The sequence below is a fragment of the Schistocerca americana genome, chromosome 1, assembly GCF_021461395.2.
Source record: "Schistocerca americana isolate TAMUIC-IGC-003095 chromosome 1, iqSchAmer2.1, whole genome shotgun sequence".
Classification (NCBI taxonomy): Eukaryota; Metazoa; Arthropoda; class Insecta; order Orthoptera; family Acrididae; genus Schistocerca; species Schistocerca americana.
In genome coordinates, this window is record NC_060119.1 from 943993312 (window position 1) to 944015302 (window position 21991).

The 21991-nt window shown below is 38.4% G+C and overlaps 1 protein-coding gene across 1 annotated transcript in view; it reads right to left on the minus strand.

The window, feature by feature from the left end:
* LOC124548166 (leukocyte surface antigen CD53-like) overlaps positions 1-21991 on the minus strand; it is a 141864-nt gene that overhangs the window by 13356 nt on the left and 106517 nt on the right. Inside the window, exon 5 of the mRNA XM_047125159.1 lies at positions 2557-2618. Within this exon, the coding sequence (XP_046981115.1) occupies positions 2559-2618 (60 nt within the window). The 3' untranslated portion in view covers positions 2557-2558. The remainder of the gene's footprint in view (positions 1-2556; positions 2619-21991) is intronic.

Consider the following 21991-nt stretch of genomic DNA (forward strand, 5'->3'; position numbering starts at 1 on the left):
CAGGACATTGGTGCCAAGACTAGTGATCAGAAACCTTATGGCAGCACCTCTTATGCCCTTGCTGGCAAATACTGGAGTGAAAATTTCATCCACCACCAGGATTTGAATCAGCTTGTCTCTGAGTTAAGTGCCACCACACAGGCTATGGAGGCAGGTGTACTGTTTTCTGTAACATCCCCTAAGTCGGGTTGTCTGACAACTTTACTGCAAATTTCACAGACAGGACAAGTGATTCTTTCTGCCACAGTGCCTATACAGTGTATATACTATACTAAGATGTTGCCAATGTAAAAAATGAAAAAATAAATAAGTAAAAATGAAGTATATTAATTCTTCAATGAAGTTATTTATTTCATCATGAGGTTTAGCCATGTCCAGGCTTCTCTATCAACATATATGCACCCAGATAAAAAGTTACAAAAAGTTACTTATAAATGAAAGTGAGAATGAACGTGGGTAATTTGTTTAACAGATGTTTTTTGCTGCCCACAAAGTTTGAAGAATCAGTGTTCAGAGAGGAATCCAAAATACTACTACAACCATAAATACTGCAAGAACAAAATTAAGCTAATTACAGTGTGCAAAGAGGAATTTAAAGAGTAATTCAATAGTACTATTTAACAGTACTTTCCTGATGTTCAAGATTTCTCATATAAGTGATAGGTGGCACAATATAGAAGAAGAATTGTACTGAAAATTAATTTTTATAAAGGAAAACATTATTTGATGACTGTGTTTTTAGCAGGAATACTGAAGTAAAAGTGATTCTATGAAAGACGGAGAAATGTAGAATAATCCAGCAAAGAAAGGGAAATGAAAATAAGCAACAGTAAGTATTGTCTGCTATGCCCTTCACAGTGTTTTGGAGATGTGGATGTTGATGTAGATCTGGATTTTATCATCCATGGAAAGTAAATGCATTTGTTGGTGTGTATAAAACATTTATCTTCCAAAGGTTTATATCTATTGGTCTTAATTTTTTTAAGTAAAGGTGGACATTTAGTGAACATTTACTTATAAGATTAGACTCAAACAGATTTTTAATATGATGGAACTGCCATAGAAAAAGCAGTGAGGTAAAGATGTAATTTTTTATTATTTACTTAAGCTGTAAGGATTGAGATGCGATGTATAGACAATCATGGTATTGTTAATATATCACATGGCTTTTTAGTTGTCACACTCAGCTTTACCTGTGCTATAGAAATTTGAAATTTGGTAAATATGACTAGTTACTTAAGTCAGATAATACAGAAATACGAAGCATATAGAATAACTAATGAATTATCGAGAATCCCTGTTACTGACTGTTATTGTTGCTGACCATATGTAGCATCAGATATTATTTTAGGACAGATTTTTATGTATGTATCAGACTGCAATATATTTTCATACTTCAAATGTCAAGAGAGTAAAGAAAATCTGTATGGGCATGGAAAGGGTAGTAGCTGTCAAAGTAGAGGTAATGCTAATGGCAATGACACTGGTGTCAATGGGAGTTAATACTGATTTGGCAGAGGTCATAAGAGGCAAAGAGAGGATAAGAAATAGATATGAAGGAAGAGAGAGTAGGGATAATTCCTCTTGCATCCATATCATTGTACTTTCACTACTGAATTAGAGCTATGTAAGAGGCAGGAGGAGGAAGTTAAAAAGGCTATTCCCAAAGCAATACATTATAAGAGGCACTGGGTGTATTATGAATTAGTTTCTGAATATGCTTGCTACATAAAAACAGTTCTGTTTGAGAACACAAGTGGCTGTAACAAAGGAAATACTGTTTCTGGAGTCAGCAGATTTTTAGCTCATTAAATGGTCACAGCAAAGCAAAGCATATGGATGATTATAAATCAGTGAAACTGATGACAGAGAAGAGCATTCTGTTCTCCACTTTCTATCACTGTTAGCTTAAAGCTTTTTACTGCATAAAATGTGATGATCAGTAGCACATGTTACAACAGAGCAGTAGAAAAAGAAGGTAAGGAGAACGTCTCAAGATTTGTTAATTTAGTAATGGATGGAGCAATAGAGATGAAGAACTGAAATGCAAATTGTGAGAAACTAAAACACTATTTAGTGAGCTGTGTACATCCAGATACACCAAGTGTATATAGGCACTAGAGGTACAGTAACCCACATGAAAGGTGAGAAATGCACAATAATTCACTAAAGCAAGTGATATAAAACTAAACTTATTCATCTAGATATGGTACAACAATGATTTGTTGTTCATTTCAGTCTCATATAGACTTTCATAAGTGAGATCATTAAGTTATTTAAAAAATATAATTTCTGTTTCAATATTTAAATTCTTTTCATTTACAAGGAAAAGTTTATGAATGTTGTTAAGAGAGTGTTTCATGGTTCTATGTAATGACCATTTAAGGCATTCTTTGCACATCAATCATTCTTAAAGGGCACAAAAGCTTCAGGAACAGAAAATCACAGCTTCTGCAATAAATTAAAGATTACATGTTCTCTAATGCAACTTGCTCCAAAGAAATGAGCAATAATTACTAGTGTACATCCTAAAAGTCTAATTTTACTGTCTGATACCTTCATTGCTTCCTTTTTTTTAGGGATCTTCCCAGACAGAACCCCATTGTGATCCCTATAACCTGGAAAAGACATTAAGTACATAAATATTATGATAGAAGGAAACTACTTGCAGTGTTAAAATCAATTAAGAGGCAGAGTTCTTTAATCACAGAGAAATATATTAATACTGTTAAATTGGTTATTTAAAGTAAATTAATGAGCTTCAAATTACAGTAATTGTTCATAGCTAATAGTACACATAAACATCACACATCCAAATTAAAATAAGAAAATTTTACTTTTAAAATGATCACCAAAGTGTAAATATATATCACTAGCTCACCTACTTTTTATAAGTGGTTGATGAAAGTACTTTGATACATAATTTTTTGAGTGACAACACAACTAATCTTGTGAATTAATTAGAAATTAAGATAATCTATTGCACAATTTTCAGATTTTTAGACTGTTTAGAAACTATTTTTTCAGACACTTTCATGTTTTATGTTTGAGGATATTTAGCAAGACATAATGTGCCTATGAAGATAACGTATTTTAAAAAGCTTTATATGTAAAATTCATAACTACACTGTGTGTTCTTGGATCTAGTTATAGGTATATCTATCCTTAATAATTGGATAACTATAAAATATACTCACCAAGTAGCGGCAGGAGAAAACATATAAAGGTAAATAAGTGTGCAACTTTCAGAACCAGTGCCTCAGTCTTCTGGCAGAAGAGTCAGAGGGCAGGAGGAGGGATGAAGGAAAAGAACTGGAGAGGTTTGGGAAATGGGGAAAGTTTGGAAAAGTTTACCAGGAGCCTGGATCAGGGGCTATTTACCAGACAAGATAGGAAGAAAAGGTTGTTGGGGACATTTAGAGGAGACTTACTGATGGGATGATAAGGGAAGACTGATCGTAGGGGCAGTCCCCAACAGCCAGTGTTTCCTTCTCATCACATCTCATAAGTCTCCCCTAAACTGGGGTTCTTGGGAACTTTTCTGAACTCTTCCAATTTCCTAAACCTCATCTCTCTTCCTGCCCCTTCCACCCTTCTGCCAGAAGAAACTATTGGCTCTGAAAGCTTGCACATTTACTTAACCATTGCATGTGTTTTTCTCCTGGTGACATTTGATGAGTAGACTTTTTATCTATTCAATTACATTATATTTTCAAAGACTGATAATTTTCATACATATATCTTTAATATGTGATGGGCATTACGTTCATTACAGACTGCCTTAGGCAATACTCAATACTTATTTTATGTAATTGGCAACTGTATATGAAGGAGGATGATGGAACTGGTAGTATATTTAACTGTATAAGAAAAGGCCTACAAGAAATGCGAGCAATGGAAATTTTAGACATGCACCAGATGTCCTTCTATTCCCAGTCAACTAAAACTTTTTTTTGGTCTCTGAAGAATTACTCCACAAAATGACATATCATATGAGATGAAAATAATCAGAAACTATGAATTTTCATTGTTGTAGTCTATGAGTTGTGTCCTGTTACTTAGGTAGGTAGGTTTCAAAGAGGGAGACTTCCTAGATGGTATAAGGGCAGGAGGGTGGAACTATAAGGAAACTATAAAAAATATCTGAATTGTGCCAGTGAACTTTTTAACACATTAATCGAATTCACACAAGGTATTTTTTCCATGTGAAGGCTATGTAATTTTTGATGCTACAGCTGGACTGTAGCTGGTGGATTGGGGTGGGGGAGGGGTGGGTGTCATGCAATGAGGGTGTGGGTTAATCTGCTCCCAAAACAATCATGAAAAAATATATATATTCTAATAATGTTGTAGTTTTCAGACTTCAGTATGATCCCACAGTAATGTAAGTGAGCTATGCCATGGATCTATGCAGTATTGTGCGCCATTAATTATTTTACAGAATAATTGGCTCTTCTCTTTGCACTGTAAAATTTTAAGCTGATTTACATAATTATACATCTGAGTACACTTCTATAATGCAGGTAGGGAATGTTCTTAATTTATAAACTAACAAATAGTATGATTAATTTCACTATGTCTTTTCCATTTATTATGCACACTGGTTAATCACATTTAATATAATCCCCAACATGCACACTTTATTTTGGAAATGTGTTATACAAAAAACAGATATCTTCTAAGTTAATAAAGATGATCGTTATGTGTTAGTTTACATTGGTAACACCAAGTGGTACCCATGAAATTTGGATCTTGTCATGTTGTGCTTCATTACGCAGACTAAGTGGAATTTTTTGTTTCTATTATAGAAAAAAAGACAGTTGGCTGCCTATTGAGTTAGAAGTGGTGCTGCAAGTATTTTCTAGGTGAAGTAGGAAAATAAAAGGAGAACAGGGCTCAATACTGAACTTCATTACAAGAAAACATGCACATCTAGATCATGTTGATAAATCACCTAATTGTATGAAGGCTGCTGCTTCTAAATTAATGACAAAGAATCCAACCTAGAACATCCAGGGGAATGAATAATCTGGATGTTCCAGGTACATCTACCTCTCTTGCTTCTACATTTGATAAATTTGATGCTGGTGCTTACATAAACAACAGAACTCTTGACTGTGAATTGACAATGAAGCTTGTTACTGAGCACTGAATGCCACCGTAAGATTTTGCTTTTTCTATCACAAAGCCTTAGAAACTATGCTTTGTTGATGTACTCACTAAAAAAGTAAATGGGCCCTGTGTAAGTATCACATTGTGTTTGGTAAAGAACAAGCTGGAAAGGTTAGTCACCAAAAACCCTAGTGTGCTTGTATGCAGGATATTTACAAAGTGGAAAGATGCACATGAAGTGTTTAGGAAACATGAATTCAGGAAATATGAGCAAAGTCACTACCACAAAATGAATGCTTAGTAGCTGATAATTTTGCTGACAACTTCACTCCCAAAGAGGAAGAGTATCATCACTCAGATGAACAAGGTGACAGTCAAAGACTTGTGCCCATAGCAGAAACCATCCTGCTGTTGCCAAGATAGGAAATACCATTTCGGGGAACAAATGATTCATGATGTATGCAGCTAGATAGTACCAAACCAGACCGGAATGACAGCTGCTTAAGAGCAATACTGAGAATGTATGTTGGATTAGATTACTACTTGTTCCATAGACCATGAATATGACACTATATATAATAGAGGAAACATTCCACGTGGGAAAAATGTATCTAAAAACAAAGATGATGAGACTTACCAAACAAAAGCGTGGCAGGTCGATAGACACACAAACAAACACAAACATACACACAAAATTCAAACTTTTGCAACCAATGGTTGCTTCGTCAGGAAAGAGGGAAGGAGAGCGAAAGACGAAAGGATGTGGGTTTTAAGGGAGAGGGTAAGGAGTCATTCCAATCCCAGGAGCGGAAAGACTTACCTTAGGGGGAAAAAAGGACAGGTATACACTCGCATACACACACACATATCCATCTGCACATACACACACACAAGCAGACATTAGTAAAGGCAAAGAGTTTGGGCAGAGATGTCAGTCGAGGTGGAAGTAAAGAGGCAAAGATGTTGTTGAAATAAAGGTGAGGTACGAGTGGCGGCAACTTCAAATTAGCGGAGGTTGAGGCCTGGCGGATAACAAGAAGAGAGGATATACTGAAGGGCAAGTTCCCATCTCCGGAGTTCTGACAGGTTGGTGTTAGTGGGAAGTATCCAGATAACCCGGACGGTGTAACACTGTGCCAAGATGTGCTGGGCGTGCACCAAGGCATGTTTAGCCACAGGGTGATCCTCATTACCAACAAACATTGTCTGCCTGTGTCCATTCATGCGAATGGACAGTTTGTTGCTTGTCATTCCCACATAGAAAGCTTCACAGTGTACGCAGGTCAGTTGGTAAATTACATGGGTGCTTTCACATGTGGCTCTGCCCTTGATCATGTACACCTTCAGGGTGACAGGACTGGAGTAGGTGGTGGTGGGAGGGTGCATGGGACAGGTTTTACACCGGGGGCGGTTACAAGGGTAGGAGCCAGAGGGTAGGGAAGGTGGTCTGGGGATATCATAGGGATGAACTAAGAGGTTATGAAGGTTAGGTGGACGGCGGAAAGACACTCTTGGTGGAGTGGGGAGGATTTCATGAAGGATGGATCTCATTTCAGGGCAGGATTTGAGGAAGTCGTATTCCTGCTGGAGAGCCACATTCAGAGTCTGATCCAGTCCTGGAAAGTATCCTGTCACAAGTGGGGCACTTTTGGGGTTCTTCTGTGGGAGATTCTGGGTTTGAAGGGATGAGGAAGTGGCTCTGTTTATTTGCTTCTGTACCAGGTTGGGAGGGTAGTTGCGGGATGTGAAAGCTGTTTTCAGGTTGTTGGTGTAATGGTTCAGGGATTCTGGACTGGAGCAGATTCGTTTGCCACAAAGACCTAGGCTGTAGGGAAGGGACCGTTTGATGTGGAATGGGTGGCAGCTGTCATAATGGAGGTACTGTTGCTTGTTGGTGGGTTTGATGTGGACGGACGTGTGAAGCTGGCCATTGGACAGATGGAGGTCAACGTCAAGGAAAGTGGCATGGGATTTAGAGTAGGACCAGGTGAATCTGATGGAACCAAAGGAGTTGAGGTTGGAGAGGAAATTCTGGAGTTCTTCTGCACTGTGAGTCCAGATCATGAAGATGTCATCAATAAATCTGTACCAAACTTTGGGTTTGCAGGCCTGGGTAACCAAGAAGGCTTCCTCTAAGCGACCCATGAATAGGTTGGCGTACGAAGCGGCTATCTGGTATCCATGGCTGTTCCCTTTAATTGTTGGTATGTCTGGCACTCAAATGTGAAGAAGTTGTGGGTCAGGATGAAGCTGGCTAAGGTAATGAGGAAAGAGGTTTTAGGTAGGGTGGCAGGTGATCGGCGTGAAAGGAAGTGCTCCATCGCAGCGAGGCCCTGGACGTGCGGAATATTTGTGTATAAGGAAGTGGCATCAATGGTTACAAGGATGGTTTCCGGAGGTAACAGACTGGGTAAGGATTCCAGGCGTTCGAGAAAGTGGTTGGTGTCTTTGATGAAGAATGGGAGACTGCATGTAATGGGTTGAAGGTGTTGATCTACGTAGGCAGAGATACGTTCTGTGGGTAGTATTTTTTCCAAACGTTATGCTAATGTTAATAATGGAGCCTCATGATCATATCAATACTTTACTGTCATCTGGAGAGTAGGTTTTCTGAATACAAATTTGGTTTAGTGCCATTTTGCAATCTATGGAGACTCTCATTGATGTATGTACTGCAGGGATTACATTTAAACTCTCAGTCATGTATGTCACTTCTAGAATATTTAACATCATTTTAAATTTTCAGAGGAAGTCTTCATAGTCTCCATCAGGGAATCTGTATATAATTACAATAACTAAGCGATATCAATAAATTCAGTAGTTGCCATTTCAAGAACTTTTTCAGTTATCAGATTGGTATGTATTTGGATTGTCTTATGCCTCAAATTGTTTTCTGCAAAGATAGCTGTTCTTACAGATTTCTAGTAAGATCTGCAGAATGAACATCCTTGGAGAAAACCAGGGATCTTTACAGTTTTTATTTGCTGTTTTTCTAGCCAATGCTCTGTTATGCAGAAAATTTCATCTTTTAGGTTGGAATCCAAAATTATTTCTAATTATCATAATTTGTTGGTTAGAAAGTGTAATAGTGTATTGGAAATGGGAGAAATTTGAGATTTTGTTTTGCTCAGTATTGGTTCTACTTTTAGTCATTTCCAATTAACCTCATACTTCAAAGACCTGATTCCATTTTTTGTGTGCTTCCTCTTTATTACGCTTTCTACTAAAAAATCGTTCAGGTGGGAAATGAGTGAATTTTTCCTTCTGCTTACCTGATCAGTAGAAAATTAGATCTGCAATAGATGCATCACTAATGTACAAGTTCCCAAATTTTGATTCTGATTAGTTGTTGCAAGTTACTGTTTTGACATTTAGTGAGACGTGCTATGTTCAAGATATAAAAATGTTTACTTCAGTATTCAGGCATTATTAAAAATTAATACCAAAGCCTATCTTCATTTGACTTAGTATGGGAATTGCACAGGTATTTACTGTTTGATTAATATAATGCTATACTAACATGCAGTGTACGTATGTTGATACATTGGAACAGTATGTTAGTATAAAATGTGTTACTTTCTTAGAATGGAAATTCTATTCTGCCTATATATCATACCAATACTACACACCATATAAGAATGACGATGTTACCTGGGTACTCTCATCTGCATGTCTACTTTGCAATTCACACTTAAGTGCCTAACAGAGGGCCTTCATAAAATGTTTATGAATATAATTAACAACTTACAATATTTTTGTTACAGCTATATGTCTAATCACATGGAGTACTGTAAATTCGTCCAAAATTACCACATTGAAAATGACATACAAAACAAATTAAATAAATATTGCATGATGTGTGATTCAATGCACATAACACTTGGAAATAAATAGTGGAAATAAACAACTATATTAAAAATTATAACATCAGCTGTGCTAAGGTACAGCTAAGCTCATAGGCACTAAAAATGCAAGACAAAATGCATACTGGTACTGAAATGAATGGCTACCATTCTTTGCTTCAAATTCAATGTCTTCACACAGAGGTTGAGAGGGAAGAAATTACTTTGAAGAAGGGATATCAGCTATGAAGTTACAAATGCAAATGTCATATTGTAATGTAATACTGTGCTGGAGCCGAATACGTCACTTCAAAAAAAGTCATACAGATGGCAAAAATTAACTTTATTACTGAAATTACTCACTTGATGTATTTAAGATTTACTTCCATCATCAGATATCTTTTACTTCAGTGTAATGCTTGGATTTATATGCCAAATGAATCTCACATTTTACATAAAATGTTCACACTTGACCTTAACACTGTTTGCAGTCAATATTAAGATTTAAAATTATGCTTGGTATATTTAGGGACTACACCATTAACTTAACACTTCTTGTAAAACGTAATTCTGAGCTGACTTGTTACCATTTATTTTCAAAGGATGAAATGGAGGATAGGCACAACAAAAAGACTGGTGGAAAGTAAGCTTTCGCCCAACAAGGCTGTCTTCAAAATTGGACAAAACACACACACACACACACACACACACACACACACACACACACACAACTTACACACACATGACCACAGTTTCTGGCAGCTGAAGCCATGCTGCAGTCAGCAGTGCATGTTGGGAGAGGCAACAAGGTGGTGGGGGAAGGAGGATGCTGGGATGGGTAAGGGGAGGGATAGCAGGATAGGGGTAGGGGACAAAAGTGCTGCTTGTACGAGCATACAGCGATGAGGTGGAGAGAGGTTATGGCAGCTATATGGAGTCAGGAGGTTAGACAAGGGCAGAGAGAAGAAGGGGGGGGGGGGTTATGGAAAAGAAGTAAAGAGACTAAGGGTGCGTGCAAGACTTGTCCCTTACATCCTTCCATCATCACCACCACCTACTTCAGTCTGCTCTCGAATATCACCTACACCATCAAAGTCACATGATCTACAACCAAAGAGCTGTCTGTCCACATGAATGGCCCCTAACAAACTGTGGCCGAGAAATAATTGGATCATCCCATTGCTAAGCATGACACCCAATGTAATTTTCTTCATTTCAATGACTGCTTCATAGTGTGTGCAATCTGGATCCTTCCCACCAGCACCAGCTTTTCTGAATTGCACTCTTCTGTAGCATCACATTTTGAAAGCTTGTATCCTCTTGTTGTCTACACTATTTATTGTCCATGTTTCAGTTAAACAAAATAACAGCCTTAAACTGAAATTAATTGTAATACAGAAGAATAATATTCATTTCTGTACAAATTTCTGTTAGCTTTTCATATGCAATATTTCTCTGATTGTATTCTAAACTGAACTCCCTGCTCTAATGTTTTCAACACACTGTCCAGTTGATTCAATGAGAAATGCAGTCAGGTATGGAATGCTGCATTACATGTTGCTGGATATCAGGTTCATCACTAATGGGTCCCACATGTGACTAGCAAATGATGCTGATAAATCAAACTAAAAACTTTAAATTACTATCTGAGATACATATACCTAAACAACATCCTGCTAGTCAAGTCATATTGTTAGATTTCATGAAGCAAATATTTGTTGTCAAGCTATAATCACAGCCACATAAAATATACAAACATTTAAAACCAATGGACTGTGAAGCAATCTGAATAAGAAGATGCACTGAATCTGGTTTTATAATGTGCAAAGTGTTTGTAAAAGAATAAAAAGTCATATTTTTATAATGAAAGGCTTAGCTTGCAAATTTGCTAATTACAAAAAGTAATCACCTTTAAGCTTTGGAGATGGAGTAACATAAATGCATTTTATTTCATGTCAAACTTCGTGAACTGAGGTGTTATTAGAATAAGGAGTATTTAAATTGCATCATAATTCAGAATTTCAAAACACTCTTGATTACTATTATTGTTAACACCAGAATTCTGTTTGAATTTTTGCGCTGTTAATTTAATACACAGAATTTTTAAAAAATCATTTTCTGAGGAAAAGTAACTTTAGAATGGACATTTGTCACGCAAGTTTCAAAATAGCTACTATGTTCAACTTGTGTGATGTGTTTGAACACTGACAATCGTTAATGTCTGATCTGTAGTTACTTGGTTAATATTTACCACAAATATTGTTTTCTCATCATCATCTGCACAAGCAGAGCAAAATGTAATCACTCCTGTGGCTTCAGGAGTAAGTCAGCCGTTTTGAATGCTGAGGCATGAAAGCTGCCTTGGCTGTCTTAAATTGTACTGAGCAGACATGCTTTGGAAGCATGTATTGATGCTCTAATATTGAAAAATTGTAGTGTATGTTGTAAAATGTGTTGTCCCATTGATACAGTCTGTGGACTAAGTCAGTCATACAAACTGAATTATACACCCAGTGTTTTTATTTCAGATAGCATAGAGCCAGTTACACTAGAACTGTACAGAATGGTAAACAATCTCACAATTATGATATTTGTTGTGCAAACCTCACACAGCATGATTGCACTCACAGATTCTGATCAATATCACCAAATGACATTTCACTTCCATCAGTGGCTTTGTGCAATGAATATTGTTTACCTTGGTGTATTCCTTATTACTAACTGATCTGATGTATAAAGTGTAAAATTAATAACTGGGAAAGAAATTTGTTTGAGAGTTGAAATGAGAAACATATAATTAAAAGTTCATCATTATTATGTTAGTTTTGCATTTTTATTTTGTCTCTTCAAATTGCACATTATCATACCTGTTCCTGATTTATTGAACACCTACAAAAATAAAAACTACCTTGTGTGAGATGTTCCCACTTTAGCTTGTGTTTTGTTGTTGTTCTGTTCAGTCCTGAGACTGGTTTGATGCATCTCTCCATGCTACTCTATCCTGTGCAAGCTGCTTCATCTCCCAGTACCTATTGCAACATACATCCTTCTGAATCTGCTTATTGTATTCATCTCTTGGTCTCCCTCTATGATTTTTACCCTCCACACTGCCCTCCAATACTAAATTGGTGATCCCTTGATGCCCCAGAACATGCCCTACTAACCGATCCCTTCTTCTAGTCAAGTTGTGCCACAAACTCCTCTTCTCCCCAATTCTATTCAATACCTCCTCATTAGTTATGTGATCTACCCATCTAATCTTCAGCATTCTTCTGTAGCACCACATTTCAAAAGCTTCTATTCTCTTCTTGTCCAAACTATTTATCGTCCATGTTTCACTTCCATACATGGCTACACTCCATGCAAATACTTTCACAAACGACTTCCTGGCACTTAAATCTATACTCGACATTAACAAAAAATTTCTCTTCTTCAGAAATGCTGCCCTTGCCATTGCCAGTCTACATTTTATATCCTCTCTACTTCAACCATCATCAGTTATTTTGCTCTCCAAATAGCGAAACTCCTTTACTACTTTAAGTGTCTCATTTCCTAATCTAATTCCCTCAGCATCACCCAATTTAATTCAACTACATTCCATTATCCTTGTTTTGCTTTTGTTGATGTTCACCTTATACCCTCCTTTCAAGATTATAAATTCAGGAAGCTAAATGTTGACTGTGTTCTTATCATGAATTTATCACATTTAGGGATGCTCAAAAATTATGCTGTAGATACATTCTGTTGGTGTGTTATGATCCACTTTTTGTTTCATTAGACTGGAAATCATACAGCCATGTCACCATGCTTTAATTAAACACTTCCATCTTATAAGATCACTAGGAAGATGAGAAGGAGGGTACACCAAATTTGGTATCTAATGACCAGTTGCACATCAGCACTCTCTTGATAGTTTTCCATCTTGTTCCAGTTCACATCTCACACAGTTTTTCTGTTTTTAACTTGCTTGTTCTTTTCACATCGTTTTTGGGTTACATGTGTGGCTGACACGCACTTCCCTTATGATATTTGTTTACACAATGTGTCCACATTTTACACTTTAGTAATTACTTGGAAAGCAGTGAGCTGTTGGTTTCTATTTTTATATTTCACATAAACAGTAAGGTTATGCGTACTTTGATGCATTATGTATTTAACTGCTGTACTGATGTTTGTGGTACCACTGATGTGACAATCCAATATGGTGGCCACGTGCACTTAACTGCAGTGCTGAAGTGTCCAATACTACCCACCCATCCACCCTTCCCCCCCCCCCCCCCCCTCCCCCCCTTCCCCACACACACACACATACAACACACCTGTGAAACCTACTACAAACTTGAGTGCAATTCAAGAAATGATCTCTTCAAGTCAAAAGTGGGATGTTTTACTATGTGCCCCAACAGCTGAGGCAATGCATGTTATGATGTATCTCTCTTGCTACACACTGCTACTGCTGCCCTGTGGTGGAATAAGCCAGTATACACATGCTCATTCTCTTTCTCTTACAGTGAACTGAGTGAAATGACACATTGGTTAGCACACTGGACTCACATTCAAGGGGACAACAGTATAAATCTCTGTCAAACTGTCCAGATATAGGTTTTCTGTAATTTCCTGAAATCACTTAAGGCAAATGACAGGATAAGTCCTTTGACAAGGGCATTGATGGTTTTCTTCCCCACAAATCCATAATTCCAGCTTGGACTCTGTCACTAACGATCTTGCTCTAATCTTCCTTCCTTTTTCTTACAGTGTATTCCAGGAGTTGTGTGTTTCATCAAAACACAGCCATTGTACAAAAGCAGTAATTCTGGTTAGTTTTCTGATCAGGTACATCTACATACACTATTTGGCATAACCTATTACATACATTATGACTATAAGCCAGGATACTTTAAGTTTAAATTGTACATTTTTACACGTACACTAAAATCAGTTACATATTGTGCACATACACTAAAAACAGTTACAAATTCACATTTTATGTTTTTTCACACAGTAAAATCAGCCTCCACCATCTTTCGGGTGACAGTGACTCAGGCTGAGGTTTTTCCTTCGCCCTTCAAATAGCTCATCACCACCACCACCACCACCATCACCATCATCCTCATAGTTTTGCAGACATTAATGACCCAAAGCTAATGTGATCTTCTTATCCAGAAGTATAAAATATTTATCATCTTTTGGTCATAAACCTGGTGTGCACTGTTCAACAGTAATGACTACATGATACTTTGACTGAATTACATACTACACAATTGTTTTAACTTCAGAATCCAACACACACTACCTGTAATCATTGATGGTCAACTCCTTAACAGAAGACTGTTCCACACACTTTGCTCTGTGCATCATGTGTCATTACTTGTAACAAATGCGTATATTATAGCCCAGAAACTGACAAATTTGGTAATAGGTTAATCATTCAACTTATCTTTCATTAATCCCACATTCTTTGTATTCACAATTGGAATAGTGTATTTGTTATCTACATGGAAACCTGAAATATGAAACCATGTGTGGACACCAATCCTAACATCCTCATAAATATTTATAATTTTAAAAAGATAAATTAAGCTCTCAGTGGCCATGTAACAGAATTTCATTAGCTTTACTTGTAACTCATTTAGTGTATATCCGTAATGAAAAACTGTAAGAAACATTTCAAAATATCCAAAATAACAATTCCTACAACAGTGGGTTTATAAAATGTGACATTAAGCCTGTTCTGTTCAGTAGCAACTAAATTTTCATAAAAAATAATAAGATAAAAAAGTGAAAAAAACACTCCTCTGTTCCATATCAATTTTCTTAGGATGTCACTAGTTTATTATTTCACATCTTTCACACATTGTGCATAGTTTAGCCAAAGATACTATTATTCCTCTTGCTTGCACTCATACTTTTTGTACATTAATCTCATAGCATAGCTTCATCCAGGAAACTTGCCTCCTTGATTTTTTTTGTTATTGTCTGATGGTGATGCCATTTTTTTCAGAACATAAGCACATATTGTGAATGATGCAAGTATATTTGAAATCCATTTCTAAAATGCACCTTATGTAAGAATACTCTGGTACATTTCCCACATTTTTTTAAAAAAGGAAACTAAAAAGGCTACTCATGTCATTATATGTAGCCTAAGATTCGTCACTTTCATTATCATAACTGACTTTGAATCTGTTGTTTGCAACAATGTAACAATACCACCTCTAATGCCTCTTTCAATGAACTCAAGTTGTTCAATATCAGTAACAAGCCACAATTCTGCTCAAGCTATTTTCAGTAGAACATCACATGTCAATCCAGGTGAAGTAATGTAGTGGGCAGGAACCAATTCATATGCTTTAGGACATGGACCACAAAAGTTTTGAACACATAAGCAAACATCAGCACATCAATTTTGTAGTATAAATTGGAATACTTTACAAGTATTTTAAGCTTGAATCTATTCAATAGAGTCCAAGCTCCTTGGTACTCATCTTCTTTTATAATTTCACCTTTTAATAAACTTTTAATCATCTGAATTGAAGGTAAATGACATTCCAGTAAAAATGATTCATTGTTCATAAATTCATATGGAAAAATGGGCTTCTGAGTAACTGAGTGAAACTTGTCAACATCAGAAAAATATGTCCAGAATATCTTGAGTTCATTTGATTTTGAGTATGATCCACACTTTTCAAGTATGATTAACACTTTTTATGTGCTTCGGCAAAGTGATGCCTTACCAAATGATATATTTCTCCACATTTGATGGTAACAGATAAACACAGCCTGGATTTAGTTTAACTTCATCATCACCCACTGCCATCATTTGTTCAAATAAGTTTGTGATCAAGTAATGAACATTGTAATTGCTCAGTTTGTAAAATAAGACTGGCACTATGTACTGAGGCCTTAGTTCGTGCTGAAGCTGTAATGTGCAGCAGTTTGATATACTCCAGTGAAATGGCCATGATGTGTGTATTTAGCATCTCCTTTCTTAAAGATACAGTGTACTTAAAAATGTTGGAAAATCGAATTCTATAGTCTTTCCTGATTACATTGATATATACATTAGAGGATTTCAAATGAAAAATGACCTATGTATAGAAAATTAAATTATGGTCATGTATGCTGCCATGCCCCCTTTATTTCTGTTACAAAGACCAGTATTATTTCGAAAATAACTGTGAACTTTCTGTTTCCAGTGATTATACGTATGATACATTGTATATGTTGATAACAGTGCACGTTTCTAGTTTCTGTAAATGATTATCTTTGTTAGTATTTACTTTTGTTGCACTGAAGCAGCTTGTTCACGTGTTGCTGAATGTTTGTTGCCCATATATTTGTGGAAGTTCAGACCCTTTAGAGTGCAATAAATATGAACTATGCCACACATCAAGAAATTGAATAAAAGGAAATTAGTGGTAACCAATTTACAAACAAAAGCAAGCCACACTGTTGAAAGTGTCCTATGTATCAGGGAAGAAACTCTCACACAGCACGCCTCCTGGTGATTCAAATTTTTGTGCTGTTTGTAGTGGATCTAGTTGATGTGGGCATCTTGTCTTCTTTGATAAAGGAAGTGGCGAAATGTAAACAATGTTATTTTGTATGCTGTCTGGATATAACTGAACAACAAAGTAGCAAGAAGGGTTTAGTGTCAAAATTAGTTGTTCTGTGTGGATCCTGCAATAAATCTACCTCAAAAATGACTTCAAACATTGTGCATAATGCATATGATGTGAATTTGAAGTTAGTATATGCTACATGTGCAATAGGAAAAGGAAAAAAAGGCTGCTCAAACGTTTTGTGTTTTAATAGACCTTCCTCCTCCTCCCAATAGGTTCAGCAAGTAAATAAAAATACCTTTAGGTGCCTTGAAGGTTGTGTCTTAAGCATCTATGAAACATGCATTAGAAGAAACTGTAAATATTAGTGGAACCAGGGACATTGCTGTAGCACTTGATGGGACATGGCAATATCGAGGACATTGTTCCTTGGGTCAAGCTTTCGCCACAAATGGTTGCTCCATCAGGAAAGAGGGAAGGAGAGGGAAAGACGAAAGGATGTGGGTTTTAAGGGAGAGGGTAAGGAGTCATTCCAATCCCGGGAGCGGAAAGACTTACCTTAGGGGAAAAAAGGGACAGGTATACACTCGCACACACACACATATCCATCCGCACATACACAGACACAAGCAGACATTTGTAAAGGCAAAGAGTTTGGGCAGAGATGTCAGTCGGGCAGAAGTAAAGAGGCAAAGATGTTGTTGAAAGACAGGTGAGGTATGAGTGGTGGCAACTTCAAATTAGCGGAGAGGATATACTGAAGGGCAAGTTCCCATCTCCGGAGTTCTGACAGGTTGGTGTTAGTGGGAAGTATCCAGATAACCTGGACGGTGTAACATTGTGCCAAGATGTGCTGGCCGTGCACCAAGGCATGTTTAGCCACAGGGTGATCCTCATTACCAACAAACACTGTCTGCCTGTGTCCATTCATGCGAATGGACAGTTTGTTGCTGGTCATTCCAACATAGAAAGCTTCACAGTGTAGGCAGGTCAGTTGGTAAATCACGTGGGTGCTTTCACACGTGGCTCTGCCTTTGATCGTGTGCACCTTGCGGGTTATAGGACTGGAGTAGGTGGTGGGAGGGTACATGGGACAGGTTTTACACTGGGGGGCGGTTACAAGGGTAGGAGCCAGAGGGTAGGGAAGGTGGTTTGGGGATTTCATGGGGATGAACTAAGAGGTTACTCTCTGCTGGAAATATCACTTTGCCACGAAGAAAAATGATCCTAATCCTACTCCTAATGATCCAACCCCCCCAGACACTATCCAAATTGAACCCTGCCTGGAACAGTTCTGTCCTCCATCACAGCAGGACCCACCTCCTCTTCCTCAAAATCACCCCCTCCAAACCTTCCAGGAATTTCTGACTTTCATCCTTGCCTCTCAATCCTTCATAAAAACCCTTAATCCTACTCTCAACATCACCACTGCTGAAGCCCAAGCTATCCGAGATCTGAAGGCTGACCATTCCATTGTCATTCTTCTGGCGGACAAGGGTACCACGACAGTGGTACTTGATCATCGGGAGTATGTGGCTGAGGGACTGCGTCAGCTTTCAGACAACACCACATACAAAGTTTGCCAAGGTAATCCAATTCCTGATGTCCAGGTGGAGCTTCAAGGAATCCTCAGAACCTTAGGCCCCCTACAAAACCTTTCACCTGTCTCCATCAACCTCCTGACCCCACCGACACCCCGCACCCCTACCTTCTACCTTCTTCCTAAAATTCACAAACCCAATCATCCCGGCCGGCCCATTGTAGCTGGTTACCAAGCCCCCACAGAGTGTATCTCTGCCTACGTAGATCAACACCTTCAACCCATTACATGCAGTCTCCCATCCTTCATCAAAGACAACAACCACTTTCTCGAATGGCTGGAATTCTTACCCAGTCTGTTACCCCCGGAAACCTTCCTTGTAACCATTGATGCCACTTCCTTATACACAAATATTCCACACGTCCAGGGCCTCGCTGCAATGGAGCACTTCCTTTCACGCCGATCACCTGCCACCCTACCTAAAACCTCTTTCCTCATTACCTTAGCCAGCTTCATCCTGACCCACAACTTCTTCACTTTTGAAGGCCAGACATACCAACAATTAAAGGGAACAGCCATGGGCACCAGGATGGCCCCCTCATACGCCAACCTATTCATGGGTCGCTTAGAGGAAGCCTTCTTGGTTACCCAGGCCTGCGAACTCAAAGTTTGGTACAGATTTATTGATGACATCTTCATGATCTGGACTCACAGTGAAGAAGAACTCCAGAATTTCCTCTCCAACCTCAACTCCTTTGGTTCCATCAGATTCACCTGGTCCTACTCTAAATCCCATACCACTTTCCTTGACGTTGACCTCCATCTGTCCAATGGCCAGCTTCACACGTCCATCCACATCAAACCCACCAACAAGCAACAGTACCTCCATTATGACAGCTGCCACCCATTCCACATCAAACGGTCCCTTCCCTACAGCCTAGGTCTTTGTGGCAAACGATCTGCTCCAGTCCAGAATTCCTGAACCATTACACCAACAACCTGAAAACAGCTTTCACATCCCGCAACTACCCTCCCAACCTGGTACAGAAGCAAATAAACAGAGCCACTTCCTCATCCCTTCAAACCCAGAATCTCCCACAGAAGAACCCCAAAAGTGCCCCACTTGTGACAGGATACTTTCCGGGACTGGATCAGACTCTGAATGTGGCTCTCCAGCAGGGATACGACTTCCTCAAATCCTGCCCTGAAATGAGATCCATCCTTCATGAAATCCTCCCCACTCCACCAAGAGTGTCTTTCCGCTGTCCACCTAACCTTCATAACCTCTTAGTTCAGACCTATGAAATCCCCAAACCACCTTCCCTACCCTCTGGCTCCTACCCTTGTAACCGCCCCCGGTGTAAAACCTGTCCCATGCACCCTCCCACCACCACCTACTCCAGTCCTGTAACCCGGAAGGTGCACACGATCAAAGGCAGAGCCACGTGTGAAAGCACCCACTTGATTTACCAACTGAATTGCCTACACTGTGAAGCTTTCTATGTGGGAATGACCAGCAACAAACTGTCCATTCACATGTATGGACACAGGCAGACAGTGTTTGTTGGTAATGAGGATCACCCTGTGGCTAAACATGCCTTGGTGCACGGCCAGCACATCTTGGCACAATGTTACACCGTCCGGGTTATCTGGATACTTCCCACTAACACCAACCTGTCAGAACTCCGGAGATGGGAACTTGCCCGTCAGTATATCCTCTCTTCTCGTTATCCACCAGGCCTCAACCTCCGCTAATTTGAAGTTGCCGCCACTCATACCTCACCTGTCTTTCAACAACATCTTTGCCTCTTTACTTCTGCCTCGACTGACATCTCTGCCCAAACTCTTTGCCTTTACTAATGTCTGCTTGTGTCTGTGTATGTGCAGATGGATATGTGTGTGTGTGCGAGTGTATACCTGTCCCTTTTTCCCCCTAAGGTAAGTCTTTCCGCTCCCGAGATTGGAATGACTCCTTACCCTCTCCCTTAAAACCCACATCCTTTCGTCTTTCCCTCTCCTTCCCTCTTTCCTGATGGAGCAACCATTTGTGGGGAAAGCTTGAATTTTGTGTATATGTTTGTGTGTCTATCGACCTGCCAGCACTTTTGTTTGTGAATAAGTTCCCTTTGTAGCACCTTATAGAGCTTGGTAATCTGTTGTACCATATTTGACCACTAATGCATGGACTATGGTCTGTTGTTTTTAATTCTGTTCTTTGTCTGTAGTAGCAGTCTTTATTTCTTGTATTATAGGCATGCATATCAGAGCACTTTGTTGCTTTGTTTTAATGTGTCACAAAAAATATAATTAATTTGCAAAGATATAGTGAGCAGACTGTGAGGTATTTATGATGAACAAAGATTTCCCTGCATGAAAGTTGTTGATGTTGAGTGCTTATCTAAGTACTGTCACACCTGCCATGGTAACGCTTAAGGACACATTGAACATCAGTGTTCTAAGAATTATGATGGTTAGATTGGAGGTATAAAGTGTGATGGAGCTTTAAAAATATTTCAGAGGTTGGTGCCTGTTTATAACGTTAGATAAATGAAGTACGTAGTTGATGGGGACTCTAAAGCTTTCAATAAAATTAATGAGTTCAATGTTTATGGTGATACCATGGTAACAAAACAGGAGTATTGTGGACATGTGCAAAAGAGGATGAGTGCTAGATTCAGAAAGCTATGAAGAGAAATGAAAGGAAAGTTGCTATCTGATGGATAATCTCTGTCTAGCTGAGGCAGATTGACAGAAACTGAAATAGACCTTTTTCAGAGTTATTATGGACTGGTCATTAGATGAACTGCACCTCTGAATAATGTTAGAGCAATGAGAAAAGCTGTATGGGCTACCTACTTTCATAAGTTGTCCACAGATGAGCACCCTGTTCATGGACTTTGCCCTAAAGGAGCAGATTCTGGGTGTGGTTACCAAAAAGCAAAAGAAAGTGGTCAAGTATACCATCATAAGCATTCTCTTCCTGAGCCTGTATGAATGAAATAAAACCAACTTTTAGAGACCTGAGTGAGCCTGTTTGCTTAATAAATGTCTTCATGGGGGCACTCAGAATACAAATGAAAGTTTCAACCATTGCATATGGGAATGGTTACCCAAGAATATTTTTGTAGGACTAAATACATTAAAAGTTGGTGCACTAGATGCAGTGATATGCTTCAATGATGGAGTGATAGGAAGGTTGGAAGTCCAGAGAAATTTAGGCATAAAATGTGGCTCTAATATGGAAGATCAATTGCTTGTGTGTGACAGACAATGGTTGCATGGAGCTGAAAGATTTGCTCTTCAAGACACCAAAGAAGCAAGAAGTGTTAAAGGAATGGCAAAAGGAAGCTTTAAGATGAAGAAATGCTGCAGGATGAAGACTATGCTTCAAGTATGTTCTGAGGCACAGTGTAATTGGACTCATATCATCATTCACAATTTCCCACAAGTTGTATTTTTCAGAATTCGGGTACAAATATTTCCTAAGGTTTATAAAGTATTTAGTAAAGCTTCTTTTTTCTGATGGTTGTCACTTATCTTCAAGCTTTCAGGCTGATTTGTCACAATCTTTTCCTTTTCTTGGTTTGACCCAAAAAAAAAAAAAAATCTCATTAAGTGGAGTTGACGTACATAGCCTTTGACTCCTCCTTAAACAGTGCTGTGGTCCTATAACTGTTGTTGTTGTTGATGTAGATATGATTCTATGGATGGTAATTGTCTTTGCTGCCTTTACTGACACTGCTGATTCTGCTGATGTTGGATCTGCTGTTTTTGCTGATGTTCGTTTTGCTGCTGTTGCTGGTGATGATTCTACTATTTGTGTGGAATCTTCTGCTGCATCTTACGTTAGTGTTGCTGCTTCTGTTAATGTTGTTAGTGGTGGTTTTGGTGCTACTACTGCTACTACTTCAGTCGTATCAGCTATTACTGGTATT